At 37.9% G+C, this 23,908-nt stretch overlaps 1 protein-coding gene and 1 long non-coding RNA gene across 3 annotated transcripts in view; one reads left to right on the top strand and one right to left on the bottom strand.

Moving 5' to 3' along the window:
• The window catches only part of LOC132094797 (uncharacterized), a 75,779-nt gene extending 73,261 nt beyond the window's left edge, over nucleotides 1-2,518 (bottom strand). Inside the window, exon 1 of the long non-coding RNA XR_009422401.1 lies at nucleotides 2,463-2,518. This is a non-coding gene — a long non-coding RNA (uncharacterized LOC132094797). The remainder of the gene's footprint in view (nucleotides 1-2,462) is intronic.
• Nucleotides 2,519-5,400: 2,882 nt separating this feature from the next.
• LOC132095505 (insulin-like growth factor-binding protein 5) lies at nucleotides 5,401-16,693 on the top strand. 2 transcript variants are annotated; one of them, XM_059500563.1, is made up of 4 exons: nucleotides 5,401-6,095; nucleotides 14,837-14,961; nucleotides 15,056-15,175; nucleotides 16,264-16,693. In XM_059500563.1, exons 1-4 carry the CDS (start codon nucleotides 5,768-5,770, stop codon nucleotides 16,396-16,398), a joined length of 708 nt encoding a protein of 235 aa, XP_059356546.1. In that variant the 5' UTR covers nucleotides 5,401-5,767; the 3' UTR covers nucleotides 16,399-16,693. The 2 variants fall into 2 exon arrangements, with proteins under 2 accessions (XP_059356546.1, XP_059356545.1); XM_059500562.1 differs by having other exon boundaries at nucleotides 5,402-6,095; nucleotides 14,750-14,961; nucleotides 16,264-16,690.
• Nucleotides 16,694-23,908: the final 7,215 nt, after the last annotated feature.

Below are 23,908 nucleotides of genomic sequence, written 5' to 3'. Positions count from 1 at the left end.
GAAAAAAAAAAGTAACAGTTAATGTCTTTACTGTCATTTTTGCCATATAAAAGTAATACTTTAGTCACCGAAAAAATAAAGAAAAAAATCTTACTTACCTCAAACGGTAGTATAGTTATTTTAAGCATATTTAACCAAGTCTAAAACCTGTTCTATAGATTTCACAGTTTTTCCCAGAAACGTTTGTAAATTTTGTGGGCCTAGTTAGTACTCTCCGTCTTGTAATGTCCTTTAAAAAAAATGTCCCCTCAGGCATTTTATAAGTAGGATAATCTTCAGTCAGGAATGTTTTTAGTCAACCCTCTTCTGATTTTAAGGTCAGGAAACGTGGGTTAGCTGAGAACAAATTCTACATGCGTTGTCTAGAGGAATATTTTGTGCCAGCAAAAACCACGGTTTTGACCTCCAAGTATGTGCACAATCCCTGGGCCAAACATCCCTGCGGACTTCAGAAATGCAAATGAAAGACGAACAGAGTGTATTATTAATTTTGCATTAAATTGATGATATTTTTCTCATGCCACTTTCAACTTGCATGTACTCTAATATTTTGTCAAATGATGGTTGAGAGGAAAGGATTATGTTGATCAAAATCAACAGTAGGATCCAATGCAAGTGTTTTCAGAGAAGGAAAAAATAAGAAATTAACTATAAATCAAATCGTTTTGGGAGCCTGAAAATGAAAACTTTTGACAACAAGTTTTTAAAGTGCCAGTTTTTGAAAACAATTACACCCCCCTAAACGAATTAATTGTCGAAATTAATTCATTGTCATTCACTAGCTTTTAGCCATTTGTCAGCAAGTAGTATTTAATTATTTAAAACACTATTTTCTTTTATACATTTTTGATAAATGCAGGTCAGAATAAGCAGTTTGTTTAATTTCACATAAATATATCTTACACTGAATGAAAATGGAACACAGATTCACTCATATTTTGATATTTTATTTTCACAAAAGCTATTTGAAACATTCAACTAGACACTTTGCTTTCATTTACTATACTTTAATACGCTCTTTCACAACACTAGTTGGCTGAACATGAGCGAGAGCTTTAGAAATGAATTAGCTGTGTGTGTTTAAGGCATCCAGAAGCCTCATTGTCTCTCTGATGCTCCATCTATTCAACAGGCAAGCCATGTAATCCTGGGAATTAGGCTGAGATGAACTACAAAAAGATGGATAATTGGGGCCAGTACTACTGGCCAATCCTGACACATCTGGACACAAACTGCCTCATGTCTACAAACAAACATTTTTGTAGAGCTAAACATAAAGAAAAACTTAGAACATCTCAACCTGGGGCTATACTATCTGTTTGACCAACCGAGGGATAATAGAGGGCACTGTGCAGAACAAAAGTTTTTGCGTTTCAGTTTAATGATGCTAGTGGCACAGATATTACTCAATTTAAATGGCTAGATATACCTGAAGGTTTAAGGCTGTTTTCCAGTAATCACAAAATGCACAGTGTACAATAAATAAATAAAATCTAAAATTTCACACACACAAACAACACTATTGTACAATCTCACAGCCACATATTAACATACATGTATGTTAATGCTTGAAATCATTAGTTTGTGTAAACAGTGCAATGCCCAGAAGGCTGACTGAATAAAAGACAGATGAAGACATTACATGATGAGAGACATTAATTTACCAATTAAGGCGTTTTTCAGACACGATGGAGAGTGAGAAATCCCTACACTGATGTTCCCAGACCACATCCTACTCATAATATTTGTTCATGGACACCTTTCTTCCTCTGACAGCATTTTTCCATCGATTTTTCACCATGTGGGTGACTGCTTTCACAAACTGAGAAACTTTTTCAAGCATTGTAAATATTCAAAGGACCGGACAACACAATTAAAATGCGACTGAGATGGCATAACATGCTACTTTTGCTATCACTGACAGAACATTGGAACAGTTCTTGACATTACAGATTACTATGTCACAAATGCAAAAAAATAAAATAAAAAATAAAAAACACGGCAAAACATATATTAGGAATCCATTAAGCAAAAATAGTATCAATGTTATGGATTTACATTTAGATGTAAGGCAGAAGCATACTTTACCAAGTACACAAACTTAACCTTCAGTACTCTAGGGGGCGATAAAGTTAATCTGTGTCATGTGTTTTGTGTTTTTTTTGTTTTTTATCCAGGTCTCTAGAAATATACACACACATCAACTAACTTGTGCAACAAGATACTCATCAAGTACTGTACAAACATATAAACTTATTAGATATAACTTATTTAAACAATGGCAAGAATTAAGGCATCAAAAATTAGAAATTGCTTATTGAGGGATTGAGAGTTTGCATAATTTGAAGTACATATTGGCATTTTGAAACATTGTCATAAACTTAAACATAACCGAATGTTTTAGAGTGCAACAAACCAATTAAGAGCACAAAACATCCCAGCAAACCATCACTCATACTCACAGATGTTTGTGCTGGTGCTTTCCCTCCAAAATGTTGTCACTTCCTGGAGGATGATGTCATTAGGGAAGTGGCTGTTGTTAGTTAAAAGAAATTTGGATGTCCAGCTTTCAAATTTTCTAGTTTTGAAAATGCTTTATTTGGTTTCCTCACTTATGACACATCTTTACATGAGGACTATAATTTGATTAATCTGTTGCTTCTATCAACTAAATTAAGTATACATAAATATAAATGTGGGGGAAATAAACCTTTTAATTTTAAAGACAGAAAAAAAAATAGTTTGAAAAGTTTGAAAATAAATGTATTCATATTTGTAAACCTTTTTCATGTTTTTTCTTCAACTGTATTTCTGTTATATTTCTTTATTTGTATTTTTTTATAATTAAATAAGAAAACAGTATTTAAAAATTTTGATTAGAGAAAAACACTTTCTTAATATCAATAAAACAAATATGATAAATATACATTTAAATCATGTAGTGAAATTATATACATTGTGACACTGTGATAACATAATAAAAAATATATAATTTATATCCAATATCTTTAACCTATTATTTTTTTTATAGTTTTACAATATTTAATAAAACCTTAAAAAAGTATTTTTATTCATATTTAATAATAATTTTATATTATATAATTCAATTCAATTCAACATTAATTAATTAACAATCAAAAAAAAAAAAAAAAAAGTAAAAAAAAATCTCCACATGGTACTCTGGTTAGTAATGTTCACACCAGTAAATTGCAACCGTTTATCTCCTCATTAGCGAGCGGATAACAGTTCCAGCTCGTTTCCAGTAACTTGCACTCTGCATCCATTAAGTTTGTTTTATATCCAGGGATAAATATGCTGTGAGTGAACTGGGGCAATTTGATAGCTTATACGACTGGAAAACAGTCCCAGTTCAGGTCCAGAATGGTAGATCATAGATGACTCATGAAGAAATTCCGCAACAAATATGAAAACAGGCATAATTCAATGAACAGTAAAACATCTTTGCAAGCTTTCTGGACATCAGAGCCAGAAAGACAGGCGCTGTGGAGCTGTTAGTGTAAAGATGACATCAATCAGACAAGCCAGGCTTACTTTAATGAAATCTAAACATCACAAAGACATATATTAAGCAGTAAAGTTTTTAAAAACATGCATACAGAGGCAACAGGGCCCTAAACTTCATGTATCAAAGCAGCATGTACATTCTTGACGACTGATGTCTGTCTCTTTGACTCCTGAGTGTGAGATGTGTAAGGCAGCACTGTGTAAATCTCTGGTAATGAAACATTCGGCGTCTGCGGGCCAGCATTCATTCCAATGTGAGCCTCTTACCATTGCTAACAGCTCCTTCTAGTGGTCAAAATCTCAGAGGTGAGCTAAATCCAGCAGAATAGACCCACACAGACACTCAGGCTTGTACAGCTGGGTAAAACAAGAGACAGCATGTATAAAAAAAAAAGCACAGAACAATCAAAAGAAATGAAATATTGTATGCAGTTCTTTAAACTTGCTGTCACACATCTGACAAAGCAATTTCAAAGAAAAACAGAGTAAACCATTGATGGGCTTTACATATGGGACATGTGCAAATGCCATTTTGGAGCACTCTATAAGACAAAACAGGGACATGTAAACAGCAGAGGACCATTTGGACACAGAGCGAACGATATACGATTAAACACTCGTGTCTGTTAAATCTCATCTAAACTTTGGTTAAAGCAGTTCAAAGTTCAGAACAGGTGGGTGTAGATTGCCTATTCTTAAACTACCACCCGCATGAGAGAAAAGAGATGTTAAGCTTTTACCACGGTATTCTCCACACACCTCAGCTGCTTTTAATTGTGTGCTGAAGTGTTACATGCTTCACGGATGCCATCAGTATAGCTGTTGTTGCTTATGTTGCTCAGACATTTCTATAGGAGTTTTGTAACAAGGGTTGAGCTGTAACACCATCAGTTTAACCATTTAGAAAGAAGTTACATCACTAGATGATTGACACCCTTATGAGAATATAATCTGATTTCGTGATCATGTTAATGAAGAATACATGACAGAAGTGCTATGATCCGAATCAGCAGCTTCTCCCATTTAATTTGATATATGGCATTCACTTGTGACACTTTCAAAACTATTGCTTTATAGTAGTTTTCAGTTTCTTTTTTCTGGAAATATGCCCCACATGTGCGCAATTTCGAACTAAAATGCTTGAAAGCATAACCATTCTTTTGAACAACAAAGTAATGTCCAACAACAAAGTAGCAACAAAGCAACAAAGTTAACAACAAAGTAGGCTAAATTTGATTATCCATGTTTTCTGTTAGTGCTACCGGTAGGTTGTATAAGCAGCACACTAATTTGAACAGTTTATGGATAAGTAGTAAATTTCAAAACTACTTTAATTTGCAGAAGACAAACATGGGAATATTATGTCAAAGTTTGAGACACGCAGAGCAAAACAAAACTGAGTTAGACGCTAAAACAAAACACTCCCCATTCTCCCTTACTCATACATGTTCTCTGCGCGCACTAATATACGGGTGGTGCCTATCAGCAGAGCGATTCTAATCGTGCTCTTTTGTGTGCATTCTCTATGTATGTGAGCAAGGGTCTTTATCATGTCACATTAATGTTGCCTTTTGACGCGTTTCGTCTTTTATCTGCTGGAAAGCCGCTGAGCTCCGTGCACGAATCTGACGCTATATTCTACCGACCACAAAGTGCACGGAAGATCTCAGTGGAGCATATCTTCGATTTTGCATGGATCTGTGTTGTGCTCTGCGCTCTTGGCATCACTGCGTAAAAGACTGATCCTATTGCCGGGGGGGGGGGGGGGGGGGGCGCTGGCGCTGCGCCACGATCTGGCAAGTGCGCCTCCCTTCACCGCTGTTTGGCTTATTCATAGTTAGGGGTTTGGGTTTGGCTGTTTTTAAAAAGGCAAGCACTGTTGTGAAGTTGATCAGTCTGCTCAGAAAACTTACAGAGGGGAAAGTGTTTTGGAATCGGAAAGTCCAGAATTTCAGTGCGCAACCACTTGCGCACAAACTGGACTACTGGAGAATACCCAAGTGAAACATTTTATATGTATATATATTTGTATGAAAAATCCACCGGATTCGTCTTCATCGTCTATTTTTCATCAAAGACTGTTTTTATTTTCTCATTTTTAAGACACCCCAACCTGTGCTTTCACTTTGCATGCGGAGTTTTCACTCGAATCTGAGCCAAACGTTCACGCGTTCTCATATCTGGTTCTTGCTCTCTTTTTTTTTTTCATTTAAATTGGACCTCTTTCACTTTGAAACGAAGCATGGCTCTTCTTGTGCTGGGTACATTTCTCACGGCGTTGTCCATCAGCGGAGGCTCTTTCGTGCCGTGCGAGCCGTGCGATCAGAAGGCACTCTCCATGTGTCCTCCGGTCCCGGTGGGCTGTCAGCTGGTGAAGGAGCCCGGCTGCGGCTGCTGCTTGACTTGCGCTCTGGCGGAGGGGCAGGCGTGCGGGGTGTACACCGGTACATGCACGCACGGACTGCGCTGCCTGCCGCGCAACGGCGAGGAGAAGCCGCTTCACGCCCTGCTGCACGGCAGGGGAGTGTGCACGAACGAGAAGGGATACAAACCACCGCACCCATCCATTGGTAAGTTGACTGGAAAGCAGTGCGCCTTTGTTGCACGGAAGCATCGTTGCGTTGAGATCGTGTATCTGGTGGGAACTTTGTGGCTTGCGTTGATCCAGTTTTATGGCGTGCGCATGTTTCTGCATGAGCTTTTCTGTGTTGTGGCCGGGCTGCGCTGCTCAGTGCTCAGTGCTCAGTGCTGTGTTCCATCATATTCCAGCGCTGTAGATCACTGGGATTAGTGAAGCCTGTTTATGTTTCATCCAAAGCCAATTATTAACAAAACGGTTTCCATCTTCACGCTGCAAAGGCACATATACAAAAATCACCGTGGTGGTACCGGGTTTTCTGGTAATGTACCATAGTATGTTTGGACGCACCTAAGAGTATGATGTAAATGCCAGTACCATTGTATCATCATCAGATACGTTACAGTTTGAGAATTTTATAAAGAGTATGGAATAGTTGTATTTTAGTCAAAATCAAGTGGGTTTTTTTGGCATGGTATCATTGGGACTATCATTGTATTTTGGACATAAATCATGGTACTACCGTGTTTTATGCCATTTACCATAATAGCATCTTAGTATTGTTTTGAAAGTTCCAATATAATCCCATCACTGTGCCAAGTCATTGCCACTGTACTTTTTTAAGGGATATATCAGTGTACCATGATATTGCCTCATACCATCACTGTACCATTTTTGTACTGAAGCTGCATCTAAAGCATCATATAATGCATTTACATAGAAATTATGTGCAGTGAAATGTATGAAAGTTGTGAATAAAATAATAGCCTATAAATATATGCTTCATTGCATTTCATTGGCACAGAAGCAAAGCAGCATCAGATTCAGCAGAACTGCATAATTTAGTATGCTCCTCAAAACTCAGTAAAGATGCCTCAAGATGCCTAACTCTATATTGCCTTGTTTTGTGCTTAGTAGTGATTTGGCAATGGCATTTGTTTGTTGCTCTGCTGACATTACGGACTCATCCATTGTTATGATCACACGTCTCATCATTGTACGTTGTACCCACGCCCCATGATACATTCTTGATTGAGATTCTAGGTTGTTCTGAATTTAGGTCTAAGTCTGTGGGTGGTGTTGAGGGTCGGATTACCGTTCAAAGATTAAATCCAAGGGGAGGAGGGTAGCCACAGTGTCTCTACAAGCCAACCTATGTGCAAAAATCACACGTTTACAAAGAGTAATCGTGCATGGCATGCATATTTATTTACATTTACGCATTTGCCAGATGCTTTTATTTAATGCACTCAATGCTTTCCTTGGGAATCAAACCACTAACACTGGCATTGTTAATGCAGTGCTCTACCCGTTGAGCTACATTCAAAAATACAGTGTTGGGTTACAGAACTATATATTTTAGACTTCAGCAATGCTTTATCTAACAAGACAGCACATATTCTTAAAACAGATGAGGTTAAATTCAGTATTGGGCTTTCACCACGACCGTTTGTACACAAATACAAACCCCTCAACACACAGGTGCACATCAGAAAAACCTGTTTGTCTCTATCTGAAGTCCTCTGATGAGTGTGGTTGCTGGTTTACCCCTTCTGTGATTGCAGTGGGCACACAGTCGAGCCCTTGTGATTCAGCAGAATGTCTGTGGAGCCGATCTATCAAGAGCTGTTCGTCAAGCATGAAGATGAATTTAGAGGGACGCTTCTAGCCTCCCATGGTATTCGGTTTCAGCCTGGTTTTACTAGCTAGGCAGGACAGACAGAGAGGGAGAAAGAGAGATGAGAGAGAGGGAAAGAGGGAGAGAGGTCAAGCGTCCTTGCCCGCATTAGGATTTGGAGCCTTTTGGCCCTGTGTCTTCCAGATCCATTTTTATGCTCCAGCACGCCTTAGTTTCACAGTTGTGCAAACATAAAATACAAGTTTAGAATGGAAACATGTCTCACTCACATGAATAGTGTCATACCTTCATAGTCTTTAATGCTGGGGCTCACGGTTTAAAGATTCAGTGTTCAAAACCAAGTACAGTAGGCGACGCCAGACTGTCATTTAGTTCCTGGATTGGCAAATACTGCAAATACTGCCAACGATCACAAGGGAGACTTTCTGTTCGGACATGCCATGTGGAACTTGGATGCAGTTGCCAACCGATATGACTACAGTCATCTTGCCCAAAAGAACTGTATGCTGCGTTCGCAACAATCTCAGGTCTGACTCTAAGAGCATGCAAGTAAACAAACGTAAAGAAATGGGCCAAAAGCACTTGGCTGTTGTATTCGGTTACTTCAGTATCGCTGATTTATGCACTTTATTTACCCACTAGAGACGTAGCCACAACTAAACAACGATTACAAGGGAATGGAATTCTATTACCTGTCTGCATCTAATTTTTATATTGTGCCACAGACAAAACTCACGGAAACATATACTTGCTTGCAACATCAGACTGACATTGAAAGATATACGGCTCGCTTCACTGAATAGCACATGAACAGATCTCTTGCACTTTTTGAAAGTGATGCCCAGCTTTTTGAAATCTACATTACAGAATACTTTTGTCTCTTTATTAACCATAATCCCAATAGTGCCTGTATATCAAGTGCCCAGTCATCCTTTCAGTGGTATGCAAGTAGGGAACCTATTTGGCACGCTTAAATGACTTCTTCCAGTAAAGTTTAACAGCAATCAGTCCAGCTTGTATTTGTCATTGGCACCTGGAAAGCTAGAGAGTGAGTAACAGCTGTGAAGAAAATCAGCTCACACAGTAGTCTCGTCTCTGTCAGAAACGTGATTACTGGGCAGCGACATCCTCCCGCTGGGCCCTGCTTAAATAGGAACACATGTCAGGCTGACCAAAACAGTGAATGGACAAAAACAATCTATTTAATCTATGGTTTTACTGCTCAAGTTTAGAAAATGTAACCAGACAGCAGGGCTGTAACCATGTGGTTGAGCAGAAGACACCGACCTGTTGAAACCTCCTGTCATGTGCTTCGGGGCGGTGGAGTGGGGCCGCAGTGTCACATTTCTTCAGGGAAAGAGAACAAAAGGTGCCTGATTTCTTGCCTGCAGCACAGGTTCAGATGTGGTTCCAAAGTGCTACCTCAAATTTTGTGCCCTGCAGGATTCTCGGGTGGACAGATAAGATAGACAGCACAAGACAAAGTCGTTAGTTCTGATACAGTTGTTACATTTAGTTGTCAAGTATCATGGCAAGGGTGTTGTGGTGACCGAATCTGGCCTGCTTAGGGTAGCTGATTTGTTTGAAAATTACTGGTAACGCTCATTCTCTGAGCCACACACATGTTGTGTGCATAACAAGTGTACTTCCTTTTGCACTAAAACTGGGTGAAATGACCAAAATCTTATTTTATGAGTAACTTTATATAACGCTAACACAGTAATTGCAATATACTGTAGTTATTTTTGCTGTCAATAAGTGGTTTACATTAAAATCATGTTGTAACATAATTTTGGAAAACCTAGTGAATTAAATGCAAATAAAAGTTATTTTTAATGCAAACAAAATGATTATTGTCTCACATCAAATAACACTCAAAATACGTACTATTTAGTGCTTTCAAACGATTAATTGTGTTTAATCGCATCCAAAATAAATTTTTTTTTTTTTTACACAATATATACTTTGTACTGTGTATATTTATTATGTATACAGTATATAAATACAAACACATGCATGTATATGTTTAATATGCTGTTTATTTATTAAATATATTTATATATAATATTAAATATAATAATGTAAATATATAAATGTATACACGTAAATATTTTAAAAATAGATACTGTATGTGTGTGTATTTATATATACATAATAAATAAACACAGTACAAACAAAAACCTTTCTTTTGGATGCGATTAATCACGATTAATCGTTTGAAAGCACTAGTACTGTTACTTACAAAACAAGTAGTTATGACTAAAAAGCTTAAAAAGGTTTGCATATGAAATTATCATGCCGTAATATAATTTTTTTTGGATAATCTAACAAGTTAATTACAAATAAAAATCTCATTTGATTCTCGTTTTTTTTTTCTTTTTTTTCTACTTGATAAACACAAACATAATGAATATTCATAATAAATCAATATAAAAAAAGTTTATATAAAAGTCCTCAAATTGTTTAGGGACACACTTTGTATTTTCAAATTACTGCTTGTTTTTCTTCTTCTCATGTGTAAATAATGTAAAGCAGTCCTGCCCACTGATAGCCATGCAAATATATCTACCATGGTTTAACTTGTACAGTATATCAAAATCTCAGGTTGACACAGTTTTGCCATCGTATCGCCCAGCTGTATCTCCTATAGTTTAAAATCTTCAATATATCCCATCCTTCATTTTGAAAATTCCTAATAATGTTTCAGATTAGGGATTTATTCACTTTCCCTTCATAAATAATTACATACCAACTTCAAAAGATTATATACAATCTTAATAGTAATTATAAAGATTGATGTGGTTTGGATGGCTAAAGTTTGCTTGGAAAAAGATCTTGCCTAGTTTAGAAGAGGAAAGATTGTAGCTAGATACCCTTGGTGGAAAGATGCCTTGAGCTAACAGACAGTATCACTCTCTTGCCATTGTCTGAACTAATTGAAATCAGCAACTGGGAGTGATCCATTGATGTCCTGAAGAGCACCCTCCTGAGTTCATGTTTCGAAGTGTTGATGGCATGAGACACGGTCAGGCGATTAAAGAGGTGCGCACATGTGCTTTCAGCCTGAATTACAGGGGACTTGTTTGAATAGTAAGTTGTATGATGGCTTTCTTGGTCGTAACCGATAGTGTATTGCAACATGGAAACTTTTATCCCAAATCAGTAAGGTCTTGCTCTTAATGTTACTTTGTAGTTTGTGATTACCCAATTTTTATGGCATTAGTGCTCGGTTGCATTTGTGGTGTTTTCTTTACATTTGTGGCATGCTTCTCTCCTACAGAGGCCCAAACATGTTGTGGACACGGTCCAGGCTTTAAATATTTAGCAGTGGAACCTTGCAGGGATGCCATGGTCAGTCTGTGACAATGAATGCAAGACAAAGCAGAAAGGCCTGCTTCAAGAACTACTTTCAAAGGCGAGCTAGTCTGAATTTTAACAATAGCAAGACCTAATTCCAACTGTGCATGCTAATAAGACACTAAAACACATGGTTTGAGGGCCTTGAGTAGCATTTCTCGGCTTGTTTGGCAGCACGTTCTTAAAAAAAAGAATCAGACAAGGTGACAACTCAACTGAAAAGGAGATCTGCTTTCATCATTAGCCCCCAAGCTGTAAGAAACTGTGGATATTCATGAAGTATAATTGCCCAGCACATGTGTAAATTATTAAACAGAGCCCTATCAGATGCATCTCCTTTGGCCAAGCTCAGGTCCCTTTATCTTAATGAAAAGTTTTGCAAGACCAAGAAGAGAGACACCAATACCTCTTCTGCATTCTTTCCAAAGCTCATTTGAATAGACAGGCTACACGTGATACGTCTGGTTTGGCCGGGCTCCAGGTTCTTGTCTTTGTGTCAGATGTTAAACACAGACCCGCTAAACCTTTACAAGCTGGGGACCACGAGCATGGAAAAAGTGATTTTGGTCCTCACTCCAAAAAGCCTACAGCAGAAAAGACAAATTTAATGGTTTGTAAACTATAGGCATTGTTGATTTCACAAACACAGTGTGTTTGTGCCACGTACGGCAAGGAAAAATCATGAAAACAGCAATGAAGAATTGTGCCAACCCAGTCGTCCTGTGCACTCCCATTTGAAGAGTACATTTCCAAGCCATGTAAATCTCCCTCTAGGCATACGCCCCTACAACATTTCCATGAAGCAATCTCAGATTAGGTGGCTTCAGGAGCCCGAACCTGCAGGTAAATCTGTACAGAAATGTCAGTCTGCCAAGTCATGAGTTGCAGGATTGATTTCAAAGAGACAGCACCATGCTCTGATTGTAACTTCAGAAGCCAGGAAACCAATTCCTGTAATGACCAGGCACCCGCCCCATGCGTCTTCAGGTCAGACAGACTCTTTCACCACTGGGCCGCTCCAGAACACCATGCCCCATTTCACAGCAATGTGAAGCTCTGAAGCTCAGGGGGACTGTGACGGGAGTTATCTCAATCCTTTCTGTTGGCTGCCTCAGCTGTCTGATAATGCCCTCTTGGCTGTATGCACAAAAATACTTGGCAACCCAACAGCTTCAATATTCAGGCTTGACTCTGTATGTCCATTTCCATTCTTTCTGATTCTCAAAATCCACTCTAAGATGCAATTGCAATAAATAATATACTATCTACCTTATAATTTAATATCAGTCTATTTAGTATAATAATTACCTTATGCTATGCCGATCCCTTACCCAATTCTTTACAAATTGAATACTTTCCAAATGAATGAACAATTTGCCAGGTTATATTGCTTGCAATAATAAACAACATGTTTATTGCTGCCAAGCATTGCTATTTTAGTATTATATATTAATTTTCATTTAAACTTTGAAGTTAAAAGGTCATTTTTATTACATTTCTGTTTTCTTTTTTTCTAGTTTTTAGACAATTTTATTTTAGTTTTAGTTATGTTAGAACTTTAAGTTAGCTAAGTGAAAACAAGAAAAGTTTCATTGGCAACTAGCTTAAAATAAGTTTCCTTTTTTTCTGTTGAATTTTATTTTATTTCAAATAACAAAAGTGTTTATGATTTTAGTTTTAGTTAACTAATAATTATGTTGCCATGCAACATGGTGCATTAATATAGAAAGTGCAAGAACAGGTGTGCATTTGTTAGCGTTTCACAATTGTTTCACAATTGTTTCACAATTATGTCCCAATTTACAAAATGGATAAAAATTGATTTAATGCATAATGCATTTCATGCCAGCATTAGATCTGAAAGGAAACAATGTTACATTTAAACTTTTATATTTAAACTTATCCTAAACAAATAAACAAAAGCAATAACTATTAAAATGCCATTTTGTATTGCAAATTTGATAAAGAATAATGTATCAGATGATTTTTGTTGGTTTGGATGGTGAAATGTCAATGCAATTATATATCCTGACTTTGTATGCTTAGTGTTAATGACCTGTTAATCTCCTCTGGAAGTACTACTATGTTTGGCTTCTCTCTGCATGGTTCAAGTGTTCAGTTTTATGAAGCTCAGCTTTGTCCAACATTATTTGACTTCAGTCGAAAGACAGTTTATAAGTAGAGACATGTATCCTGTGGAGTTTTACTATCAAACTATATGTGCTTGAATTACTTGTTCTGTAATATCTCCACATTTTCCCCAGACACATGTCGACAGTTACTACCCATCTAGCCTTAGATTCCTGCAGAAGAACATTGTGGTTGTCCTGGTGTAATGGGTATTGTAGTCTCGCGTAGCCAGACCTTCAGACTGACGGCTGAAGGTCTGGAATTCATGGCAGCTTTCATTGGCCGAGGCCCGTCCCATGAGGCCGATTGACCGAAATGACAAACAACCAATCACAGTTTGTTTCGTTCATCGTCACCTTTCTGGCATGGAAACGTTGCCACAATAACAAACCGGTGTAAAACATACTTTTGAAAATGCCGTGTTTAGTTGTTTATGATAAGCACTCATAATCACAGTTGTAAACACGGTAGCTTTCTTCTTTTGTGAGGGAATTTGGCATCACAGCATCTTTGTTTCCAGGCGGAACATTACAGAAAGCGACACGCACATCTCCAGGCAATCCTGTATAATTCAACCAATCCGACGACGACTTTGAAACTTCTGTAGTGTTTCCACTTTTGTGTGCCGTATGCATCAGACCTATAGCCAACAGTCCGTGGGCGTAACCTCTGAGGCTGAGACTATGGTTATTGAGACTTCAAAGTCCTTCAAGTGTGCCTCTGAGCTGTTAAGGATCTTTTGAAAAGCCGTTTCTATTCAGCAGTATAACTCAGAGGTACATTCAACATTTAGGTTGTATAGAAATCCCACCAAATAGAATGAGATATTAGATTTTTAACCCAGTTGGATGTTTAGTCAAGTATAGCGAAGTGTTTCAACCTGGGATAGGTTGGGTTGGGGGTGGTCATCAGCTGTTGATCCTGCCACCACCCTCTGTAAACAAATGCATAGAAAACATTTGGGGGAAAAACTCACTCGCAACTAGGATGTGTAAATATCTTAAAGCCTTTGGCGAGGTTTTTATAAGATATTTCCCAGGTTTTTGTAAGTCCATTTTAATTTTGAATTGTTGAAGGCAGACGTAGGACACTGAGATCATTACTGGTGACAATGATCAACCAGTCTTCATCCAACAATGGACTTCAATACGCATCAGTTTGTTTGTGGTTAGGATGACAAAAAAAAAATTCTAAGTTAAGTTTTTAGGCTGGTCTACCTCAGTCAATCAAATTCATACATCGTTGATATTGTATGAATCATACCTCAAATTGTGTGGCTTATTGAGGTGTGCTAATGCATTCGGTTTTTGCCTGGTGGAGGGAAAAATCTCATACATTAACTTTTAAGAACCCAAGAAAACTAGACACATGAATAAAATAGAGAATAATAGAGATTCAAAACACCATATTAACACCCTGGCAACCACTTTAACATCATGCTGATGATTTTGCACTTGCACTCACATTTCCATGCAGTAAAAATCTAGTTAATGCTTATTATTTGATTCTCTTTGTCTTAGATCGTGAATCAATAGAGCATGATGATACAGTGAAGCCAGACACGCCTGAAGACCAGATTCCTAAAATTCCCCTTTACCCCAAACCAGACGTAATCAACAGCATGAAGAATGCTGCAGTGCGCAAGGACAAGAAGAAACAACTGGAGAAGCATCGGTCACTGGTGTTGATGGACTACTCCCCCCTTCCACTCGACAAGCATGAGCCTGAATTTGTAAGTTGTGTGACGCAACAGCTGGAGTAAAATGATAGCTAGGCGTTAAATGCTGAGGTGATGATGCAACTCACCATGTGTTCATCTGACACAGGGTCCCTGCAGAAGGAAACTGGATGGAATCATTCAAAGTATGAAAGACACCTCCCGCGTCATGGCTCTTTCCCTCTACCTGCCTAACTGTGACAGGAAGGGCTTCTTCAAGCGCAAACAGGTAAGACGCTTGTTACTTTTATGGTATAATATTAACATTGACATCTAATATGATTCACTTTTAATCGTTGATTAACAGTCAGTCCACATTAACTCATGAAATTAGTTCCAAAAAGGACCGTTGCGCAACACACAATGGTTTTACTTTGATGAATGAATCTGGTTTTATGATTGCTGAGTGATTCAGTAACCCACTCACTTTTTGAACAAATCGGTTCAGTCAGTGATTCGAATGACTCACTTAAAAAGACCACTGCTGTCGCCACCTATTGGTGTATTGATGTAATATGCGAATAGAGTCCACTGATTTCAACACCAGTCATCTAACATCAATTAATGAGAATGATTAGTGAGATTAATTAGCTTGCTGCCAAACATGGATTCAAGTGCACCGCTTCAGTTTCAGTGGTGAAAGAGTGTGAGGTAAAACTTTTTAAATGTAAAACTGAACCGTTTTGTAGCTAAACATTTAATATTAAAAATGTATGTAATTTATAACTAAATGTGACAAGACGAAACATGAACAGAGACATTTTCTGCATATTAGACATATATTCTAGGTCTTTTCTGTTGTTATGTTTTGCCTTAAACCCCTGTACATCCTTTAATTTTTTTATTAATCAATAAGTAAAAAAGACCATTACTAACCATATTGTTCAATACTTGGTTATAGCCTTGTTTTGTTTTTGTTTTTCTATAAAAATTTTAGCTGTAACATTGTTTATATTACCTACTCTGCTCAAACAATTAGCTGATTACTTGAGTTTGAAGATAATACTAATCCATAGGAATTGCCACTGATAAACTTTTTTTTCAAATTGCATCACACAAGAAATATTGGTTACACTATATTTCAAGGTGTCAGTTACTGTGTTATTATACATTTGAGTACTGAGTAATATCAATTAACTACATGTACTTATGGTTAGGGTTAGCATTAAGGTTACTTGCATGTAATTATGCATAATTACTTAAAACAAAGTGTTGCCAAAATATTTTACGACAGCAAACCATCCGGTAATAGTTGAGACATTTCTTTTGAGTTGAGCTTGCAGTTTTATGACCCTTTGTCCCTGGTCCACCCTGCAGTGCAAGCCCTCCCGTGGCCGGAAACGAGGCATCTGCTGGTGCGTGGACAAATATGGCGTGCAGCTGCCCGGCACTGACTACAGCGGCGGTAACATCCAGTGCAAGGATTTGGAGAACAGCAACAACAACGAGTGAGAATCAACCCACCCTGATCACCAGACCTAGGGCCCACCTCCTTGTCCTGTCCCACCAGTCTACCCGCCAGTCACTTTGAGATTTTGATGCAAAACGACAAAGAAACACAACAGCTATTACAAATAACGAACAATCAGACTAAAAATAAAATGTTAATGTGAGATTATCCACAGGAAACATTTTGACTGAGCGCTCATCTCTCTCTCACTGGACTCAGCCAATCAAAGGAGCCCCCTTCTAGAGATGAGTCCCGGCAACAACAATAATAAAAAAATGCTAAAAAAAATTATATATATATACATACAATTATATATTTTTATAGAAGCTGGGGTTTGAGCACCATACTGTTTTGTTTAAAGTTAACATAAAACAAACAAAAAAAAAAACAAAAAAGAAAAGAATATATGGCATGTTGAATATTAACAGGGCTATCTTGGTCTTTTACATCGTTTGCCGTCAAGTTATCAAAGGAGATAGCAGGAACTTTTACTATTTGAAAAAAAAAATGTGTTGTTTTCCCAAAAGAAAAGAAAGAAAGGAAAACACATGGTAGAGATCTGCTGATACAGTCATCTCTATCTGGCTTTTTTTGGTCCTGTCAGAGCACTTATTCATTGGGGTACCTGCTTGGAAATGTGTAACTTCACCAAGTTCAGTGTATGTGTGTATGTACGAGTGTGCGCTTGCGTGCGCACACATGTGAGCCATGAAATATGGCGATAGCTTTCAAAACATTTTTTTTTTCTTTGTGGCATATCCCCCCCAGATCATAGTGAAAACCAAGATCCCATTAGACAAATCTGTTTCAATGGCTCTAGATTTTGTAGCTTACCTAATATGCCAACCGTGCCTATGTAAACAGACGCTGCCACGCAGAGTTACATGAGGCCCGAACAAAAAAAAAAAAAATAATAATTCCACACAGAAATAATCAATGCCCATGCCTAGAAAAGAAAAGGCCACTCTGGAATAGTTTCGTATCAGATATTGTGGCATCTGGGCCAAGTTAGAATAGAGACAGATGCTGTAACCCTTAAACGCTCCCAGCATTTGCGTTTGAACTTTGACAGACGTTCACCGCACAGAGCGGTAGTTTCTTACTCTCTGTAATGTTTTGTTTTTCTTTTCTGAACTACTTTTGTGACAGTCCACTTGTGGGCCATGTTCCTCGACCATGTGGCTTCACCGAAACCTTGGTATGTTACCTTTAACTCTAGATTATTGAATGTGTTTTCTTTCTTTTTTTTTGTTATCCTTAACAAACAACCACAACCATCAGGTGCTCAGCAGAGGAGAGTTAGCATTATCAATTTGCATATTTCCATCTGACCTGTCACAATGACAACTTGCTCATTTGAATGCAGGTCAGACCACTTCGTAAGCTCCGCCCACTTTGACTGTTCACCAATAGGTAATAGCTCTTTTGATCAGCACAATGACACGTTTCATTTGTATTCCTGTATTTCATCGGTGTTATTAACCACGGTGGAAACAGAAGGTGTGTTTCATTATAGTGTCGTTAAGTGTGAGTTTCTGTGTGCGAGTCTCAGTGCCTTCCTACATGCAAATACATTTGAATGGTGACGTGAATGTTACACAATAGCCAAGGGGAACGAAACAACCTTTTTTTGACGAAGGACCTCAGTTGCGTTCAAATACAGCATCAGATTAGATATGAAATCCATTACATTACATTGTATGTCAAGCAGCTATCAGATATCGTTCCCTGCGCCGAGGCTAAGATAGGGAGAGACCGTAGTCCAGCTAGCACTAGCTCATTTACTGTTATTTCTCTTACGAATAAGCTGACGATTGATTTGACAGAGACTGCAAATGTGTGTAATTGCTGACGAGAGTATTTTCAATCAAGCTATACATCACACAGGGATACTCACCGGTCGGCTCTTGAAGATTGAGTGAAGCCATTTCCCTGCCACAATAGGTCCGTTCGGATCTTATTTCAGGGCCCAAATGATAAAAGTTTCACTGCTAGGAGGGGGCTGAAAAAATAGTCGCTAACAACGTACCCTATAGGGTTGCATCTTTCTAGATCACGCAAGTACCCATCATAACCAGGCCCGGACGGAATCCATGCATCCGCATTTTCTGTATTTTGGATGTGGAGCTTTGAAAAGCAGGAATTTGCGAATGCCAGGCATTCCGATTTGGCGGAATTCCACGCACAAAGATTTTGTGTGGGCCTGGCTGTGATTTGAAATAACCACAGGTCTGCAGAATGTAACCGTTGCATGTCAAAAAAGAATCGCGAATGACAATTGGCTCTCAAATGGAAGGTGGCATGAAAAAGAAAGAGTGAGTTCAGAGTGTGTGGGTTAACCAGATTTTAGCAGGTGTCTCGAGTACGTCGTGGAGGCCTAGTCTCCTCTGTTATTGCACAATTAGCCTCGTAGGTGTAGGTCACCACAGGGCGAAATCAGTAATTAGCATTATCCAGGTCCTGATCCATGCTGAAAGCCCCCTCCCCAATTTAAAAAAGCAGCTTGCACTTAATTCCTTACCTTGCCACATGTTTATTGCCGTCTCAAAGTGAATCTCAGTTCAGGTATAGGAGCAGGAGCAGGCCTCGGACAAATACCCTGCCTGAATACCTTTGACAGGGGCTTCACAGCCCAAGCCTAAGACCCACATCATCATTCAGTGGGTTAACCAGTAACACAAATCTACCAATCACAGTCTATTCTCCATCTACTCTTAATAGACTTTGTGTCTCAGTGATATCCGGGAAGAAGGAGAGCGGGTGAGAGCCTCAAGTGGTGATCTTGTGCTGGGCCTCCTTTCACAACACACAATACATACTGCAAAAATTTATTTCTGAATCAGTATTTGTGTCTCGTTTTCCAGTAAAGTCATCCAAACAACTTTAATACTAATTGCATTTACTTAAAGAGCAAAGTTGCTTTCAGACCATATCTTGAGCAACATTTAAGGACATGTTTGCCTATAGGGTTAACAAAAATCAACTTGGCCCAAAACTAAAATTCATGTACTCAACTTTATGTTTCAAACCGGGTGGATTTAATTTATTTTTTAGAACACCAAAAGAGAAGGTTAGTAAAATGTCCAAGCTTCTCACTTCTATAGGGTGGGTCAAGCTCCAAAAGATGCACAATAAAAGTCTGAAATGCATTCAAAGCTGTAGGTGAACTTTGTGTGACAAATGTAATTCAACTTAAGTTATTCATTCAAACTTTGCCTTGAAAATCTTGCTTGAAATCCATGGTCCCCATTCACTTTCCATTGTATGGAAAAGTGCAGCTTTGATTTCCTGCTCTAAATTTGTGTTCCATGGAAGAAAGAACATCAGTGAGTAAACAATGCTAGAATTTTCCTATAGTTCAAATTCTTTGAAAACGAGTGTTGTCTAGTGATTTTGTTTTAAGAATGTCTAGATATTTGTACTGAAAAACCAGACAAAAATACTAATTTTTGCAGTGCTTCACACTTCACAATAGAAAGTTTAGATGGACAGTCTCGGAATCTGATAAGCAGGCATGCAACAAGTCAAAAAAGTGTTTATACAAAAACCATGAATATTAAAAAGACGATGCATTATGCTGAAAACCATTTTACCTTGTTTCCCCAGGTTGTAGAATCCATCTGGGTGTCATTGTGAGAATGGGAAAGAAATGTCATTAATGTGATTTTGATCCATTCTGATTTGCAATTAGTGGTAACAGACTATCGATTGCCAGGATGCAGCATGTTGCTTTTGTGCTTATCTGCTTTCATCAGATTCCGAATCTCATACTTGGGTAGACAGCAGTGTTCATAACTCACACTACAGTAGAAACGACAGGTTTTCTTTCTTTCTCTAAATGCATAACAGTTTTTTTTTTCTTTATTACTTTTCTTTTTTTGTGGATGAGAACAGACTTGATGATTGACCACCTAAATGTGGCTTAAACTGGCATGTGAGAAAGACCCATTAGTGGCTGGAGGACTCTAAAAATGTTCAGCATTTGGAACTCTTATTAAAAACCAATAAAATGAAAAAAAAAAAAAGATTATTAAGAAAGTGAATATCACTGTGTAATATTTATTCAACTTGTAATTTATGTACTCGTTTAACCTTTGTCTTTTTTTTTTTTTGTTATGACAAAGCATTTTAAAGTTATGTATTCATTTAATCTTGTGCAATACATTTATTTGTACATGACAGGAATTTGATCTTGTTTATGAGAACAATTTAAATAAAGATTTATCACTAGCCAAGGCAGTAACCACAGGACAGTTTCCCAGATGTCACACCATTATCACACATTGCATGCAAATAAAAAGACAACAGATACTGTGGGATTTTAATGACCCAATAGACACACTGTCTTGAAATGATCATAATTTACCAAGTATACACTGCTTATTAATCCATCAGGTTGGCATATCTTAAAGGAATGTTCCAGGTGCTACAGGTGTTACAGGTATTGTAAAGCTATAGTCAATCTTCTATCACCAATGTCATGAAAATATTAAGTGAAAACTTTAGCATGATATACTTTCCACATTTTATAATAATATTAAAGTCATTAAAACTATAAAATAGCACAAATGGAAGTATTGGAATTATGTATTAACCAAAATTTCATCCTTTTGGATGCTTTTTAAACATATAATATTAAAAGGGTTCACAAACATGCTGTTAATACGATTTTATACATAATAAGATCATCATACACCTACCAATGTAATATATAAAAAATGACAATTTTGACATTTTTACAGATCATACAATAAACATGCTTTTACAGCATAATGCATTCACATGCTTAAAAAAAAGACTGTTAAAATATTTTTTGCTTTTAAACCCTTACTGTCCCAGTTTACTTCCATGTTAAGTTCTTTACTGTAATCATTAAGAAAAGGCTTATGTAATATGTGTATGTATGTGTTTATGTAATCACAAACATGACACACACACACACACACACACTATAGTCAAATGGTCAGTCCACTGTGTATTTATGACATGCACACATTGTTCGTCTACTAATTCAATTGTCTTCATTGATGAATCAGGATTTGGGTGATTAACAGAGGAGCCCAGAGGAGCTCGGCGTTACAGGATACAGGTTTATTTTGGGTGAAGACTTACTGCATTTAAACTCTGCCCAGAGGCAAGGCACCTGGCTTTCCACAGAAGTCAAAAGAGATTGCTCAGGAACAAGGAAATCATTGACCAAGAGCCCCAACATCAAGGGGGGATCTCTGACCGGCAGAAAGGACCAACATCTCCATTCGAATAAGTCAGGAAAGCAAAAGAAAGGATAGATAATGTGGAGCCACATCACAAAGCCCCAGGGCAAGTTAGCTTGTACATTTCATGACTGCTTGGACATAAGCATCAAGCCAAAAAGGCAAAAGTGCCACTGATAAGAGCCTATATTGCAAAAGATTGATGATAAATAGATTAAGAGTGCATTTCTTGGGAGTTGAGAGCCAAACCCCTACTAGTAGTGCTGCTACTGCTCTGCTGATTCAATATGTGCATTTTATTTTAAAATGTGATGTGAAATAGGTTGGACTCTGGCGAGACTTTAGTCGCCTCAAGGTAATCACTAAATGCAGACATACAGGTGAAGTTCTTCCTGGGATAACTCAGGTTTACGGACTCCAGATGTGACGGATCGGGGCTTTGTCCACAGTCAAGCAGCATTCATTTGTAAGAGCCAGATCAAGTAAGGGGAAACGAAGCAGACCCAGAGAGGAACATGTGTCGGCGATTTGATTTGTAGGGCAGTGAACATGACAATTACTATAGCCTTCAAAGAAACTGACAACTGCATTTTAGACTTCAAAGCACTCACGTCTCTTTTATCACGTAATTAGCTGAACAACTATAGATGGCTCCATCTTATCACAACATGTGGCTCGCCACAGCACTCTTTCGCCTCGGAACACAATGATTAGAGTTTAGCTTTTCATCCTCGGCCGGTCCCTGCGTGAGGTAGGCTGCTCCTGTAATATTCTTGAGATTTGTTTACATTCTGCTTTCTGTTTTAAGGAAGGAATGCCAAAACAGATGTGATAAGCGCACATCAACTTCTGTACATCATGTAAAGCTTAAGCTGAATCTCTTATTTAATCTCTTCTACATATTGAATAAAATCAGAATCGTGTGCACTGCCATTGTTGAATAAGAGAGCCAAATTTTTATACAGACAATATTAAAGAAAAAAAAAGGTAGAGAGCTATTGATAGCATAAGTTCTTCTCAGCTTTTCTTTCCTGAAAATGTCGGTAAATTTTCTTGAAGCTCAAAAGATAAGTTACCCACACCTTTTGGTCAATGGATTTCTATGACTTTCCCATTTGCTTGCAAATATTTTATATATTTTTATTTTTAATAAATATATATAAAAAATATGAATTATAAATTTCCATGGCTCTTCCATGCTGGGAAAAATAAAATTTCAAAATTTCAAAATGTACTGGGATTTCTCATGACCATGGGAAACCTGAAAAGAGTACATCAAGTTAATCAAAATTTCCGTAAGGGCTTATGATTCATGTGCATGAAAAACATAATCAAGACAACACAAAACCCAACAAAGAAATCATAAAATTAAAAAAAAACCAACAACTGTATTATGGGTCTGAAAGGTAATACATTTAATCATGCTGGATTTTATTACAAGATTTTAAACCAATGTTGATTTTTGCATGCATTTATGGCTTTTTCCATTGCAGTTGTACAGAAAACTCAGTTCATGCACCATTCGTATGACAGTGGACACAAAGAGCATGCTTTGAGTAATGCATGTTATTTAATACCACCGCATCTCGTGACACACAGGATACGCAATGAATTACAGAAGAAAAAAAAAGGCATGTGAGATGCTGCCATGGAACAGCTCATTTCTTGAGCTGCCATTTGCTCAAGAAATTCCCCCTGTCATTTGTGTGAGACTTTCCAAAAGCAGAGACCGGCTCTGACAGTTTTACACTGCACCAGATGGCAAGCAATCCTTCCCACCGTCACACTGGCTCCAGGCATGGCACAGCATCGAAACATTCACAAAATACACACAAACACACACACATACGTGAACACTTCCATCCCATCGGAACCGCTCTGGCAAATCAATATGCCTGAAAACCACAGGGATTGGTTTCGCACTGTTTTTAAATTAGGCCAAACTCGAGCTACCGTAAAATTTACTGTGCCACCGGAGGGCAGGCAGCAATCTATTTTGGACACAAACCGAAACGGAAAACTCGTAGCCCATGTCTCGGCAAATCTATCCGTGAGGCACCAAAATCACACAAAGCTGCACGATTCTGGAGAGCCAGTCTACCGCAGTAGTTAGCACAACACTAACTAGATAAACTAAGTACATATAAGCTACTACTAAGGGCGAGCAAGATGTGGTAATACTGTGAAAGATACTGAAGGTTAATGTGGTAATATATCAAAGGCTAAACTACAAAAGCAAACGATGGGCTGGACACTAACACGTTAGGATCAATGTTAAAGCTTAATCGACTTCTATTTC

This window comes from Carassius carassius, chromosome 19 (genome assembly GCF_963082965.1).
Source record: "Carassius carassius chromosome 19, fCarCar2.1, whole genome shotgun sequence".
NCBI classification, from domain to species: Eukaryota; Metazoa; Chordata; class Actinopteri; order Cypriniformes; family Cyprinidae; genus Carassius; species Carassius carassius.
Note: the sequence above shows the minus strand (reverse complement) of the source record. Positions and strands in the feature narration are given on the sequence as shown.

Coding starts and splice junctions, on each gene's coding strand:
- LOC132095505 (XM_059500562.1), top strand. CDS start 5,768: ATGGCTCTTCTTGTGCTGGGTACATTTCTCACGGCGTTGTCCATCAGC. Junction 6,096..14,749: donor ACCACCGCACCCATCCATTG/GTAAGTTGACTG, acceptor TCTTTGTCTTAG/ATCGTGAATCAATAGAGCAT. Junction 15,176..16,263: donor GCTTCTTCAAGCGCAAACAG/GTAAGACGCTTG, acceptor TCCACCCTGCAG/TGCAAGCCCTCCCGTGGCCG.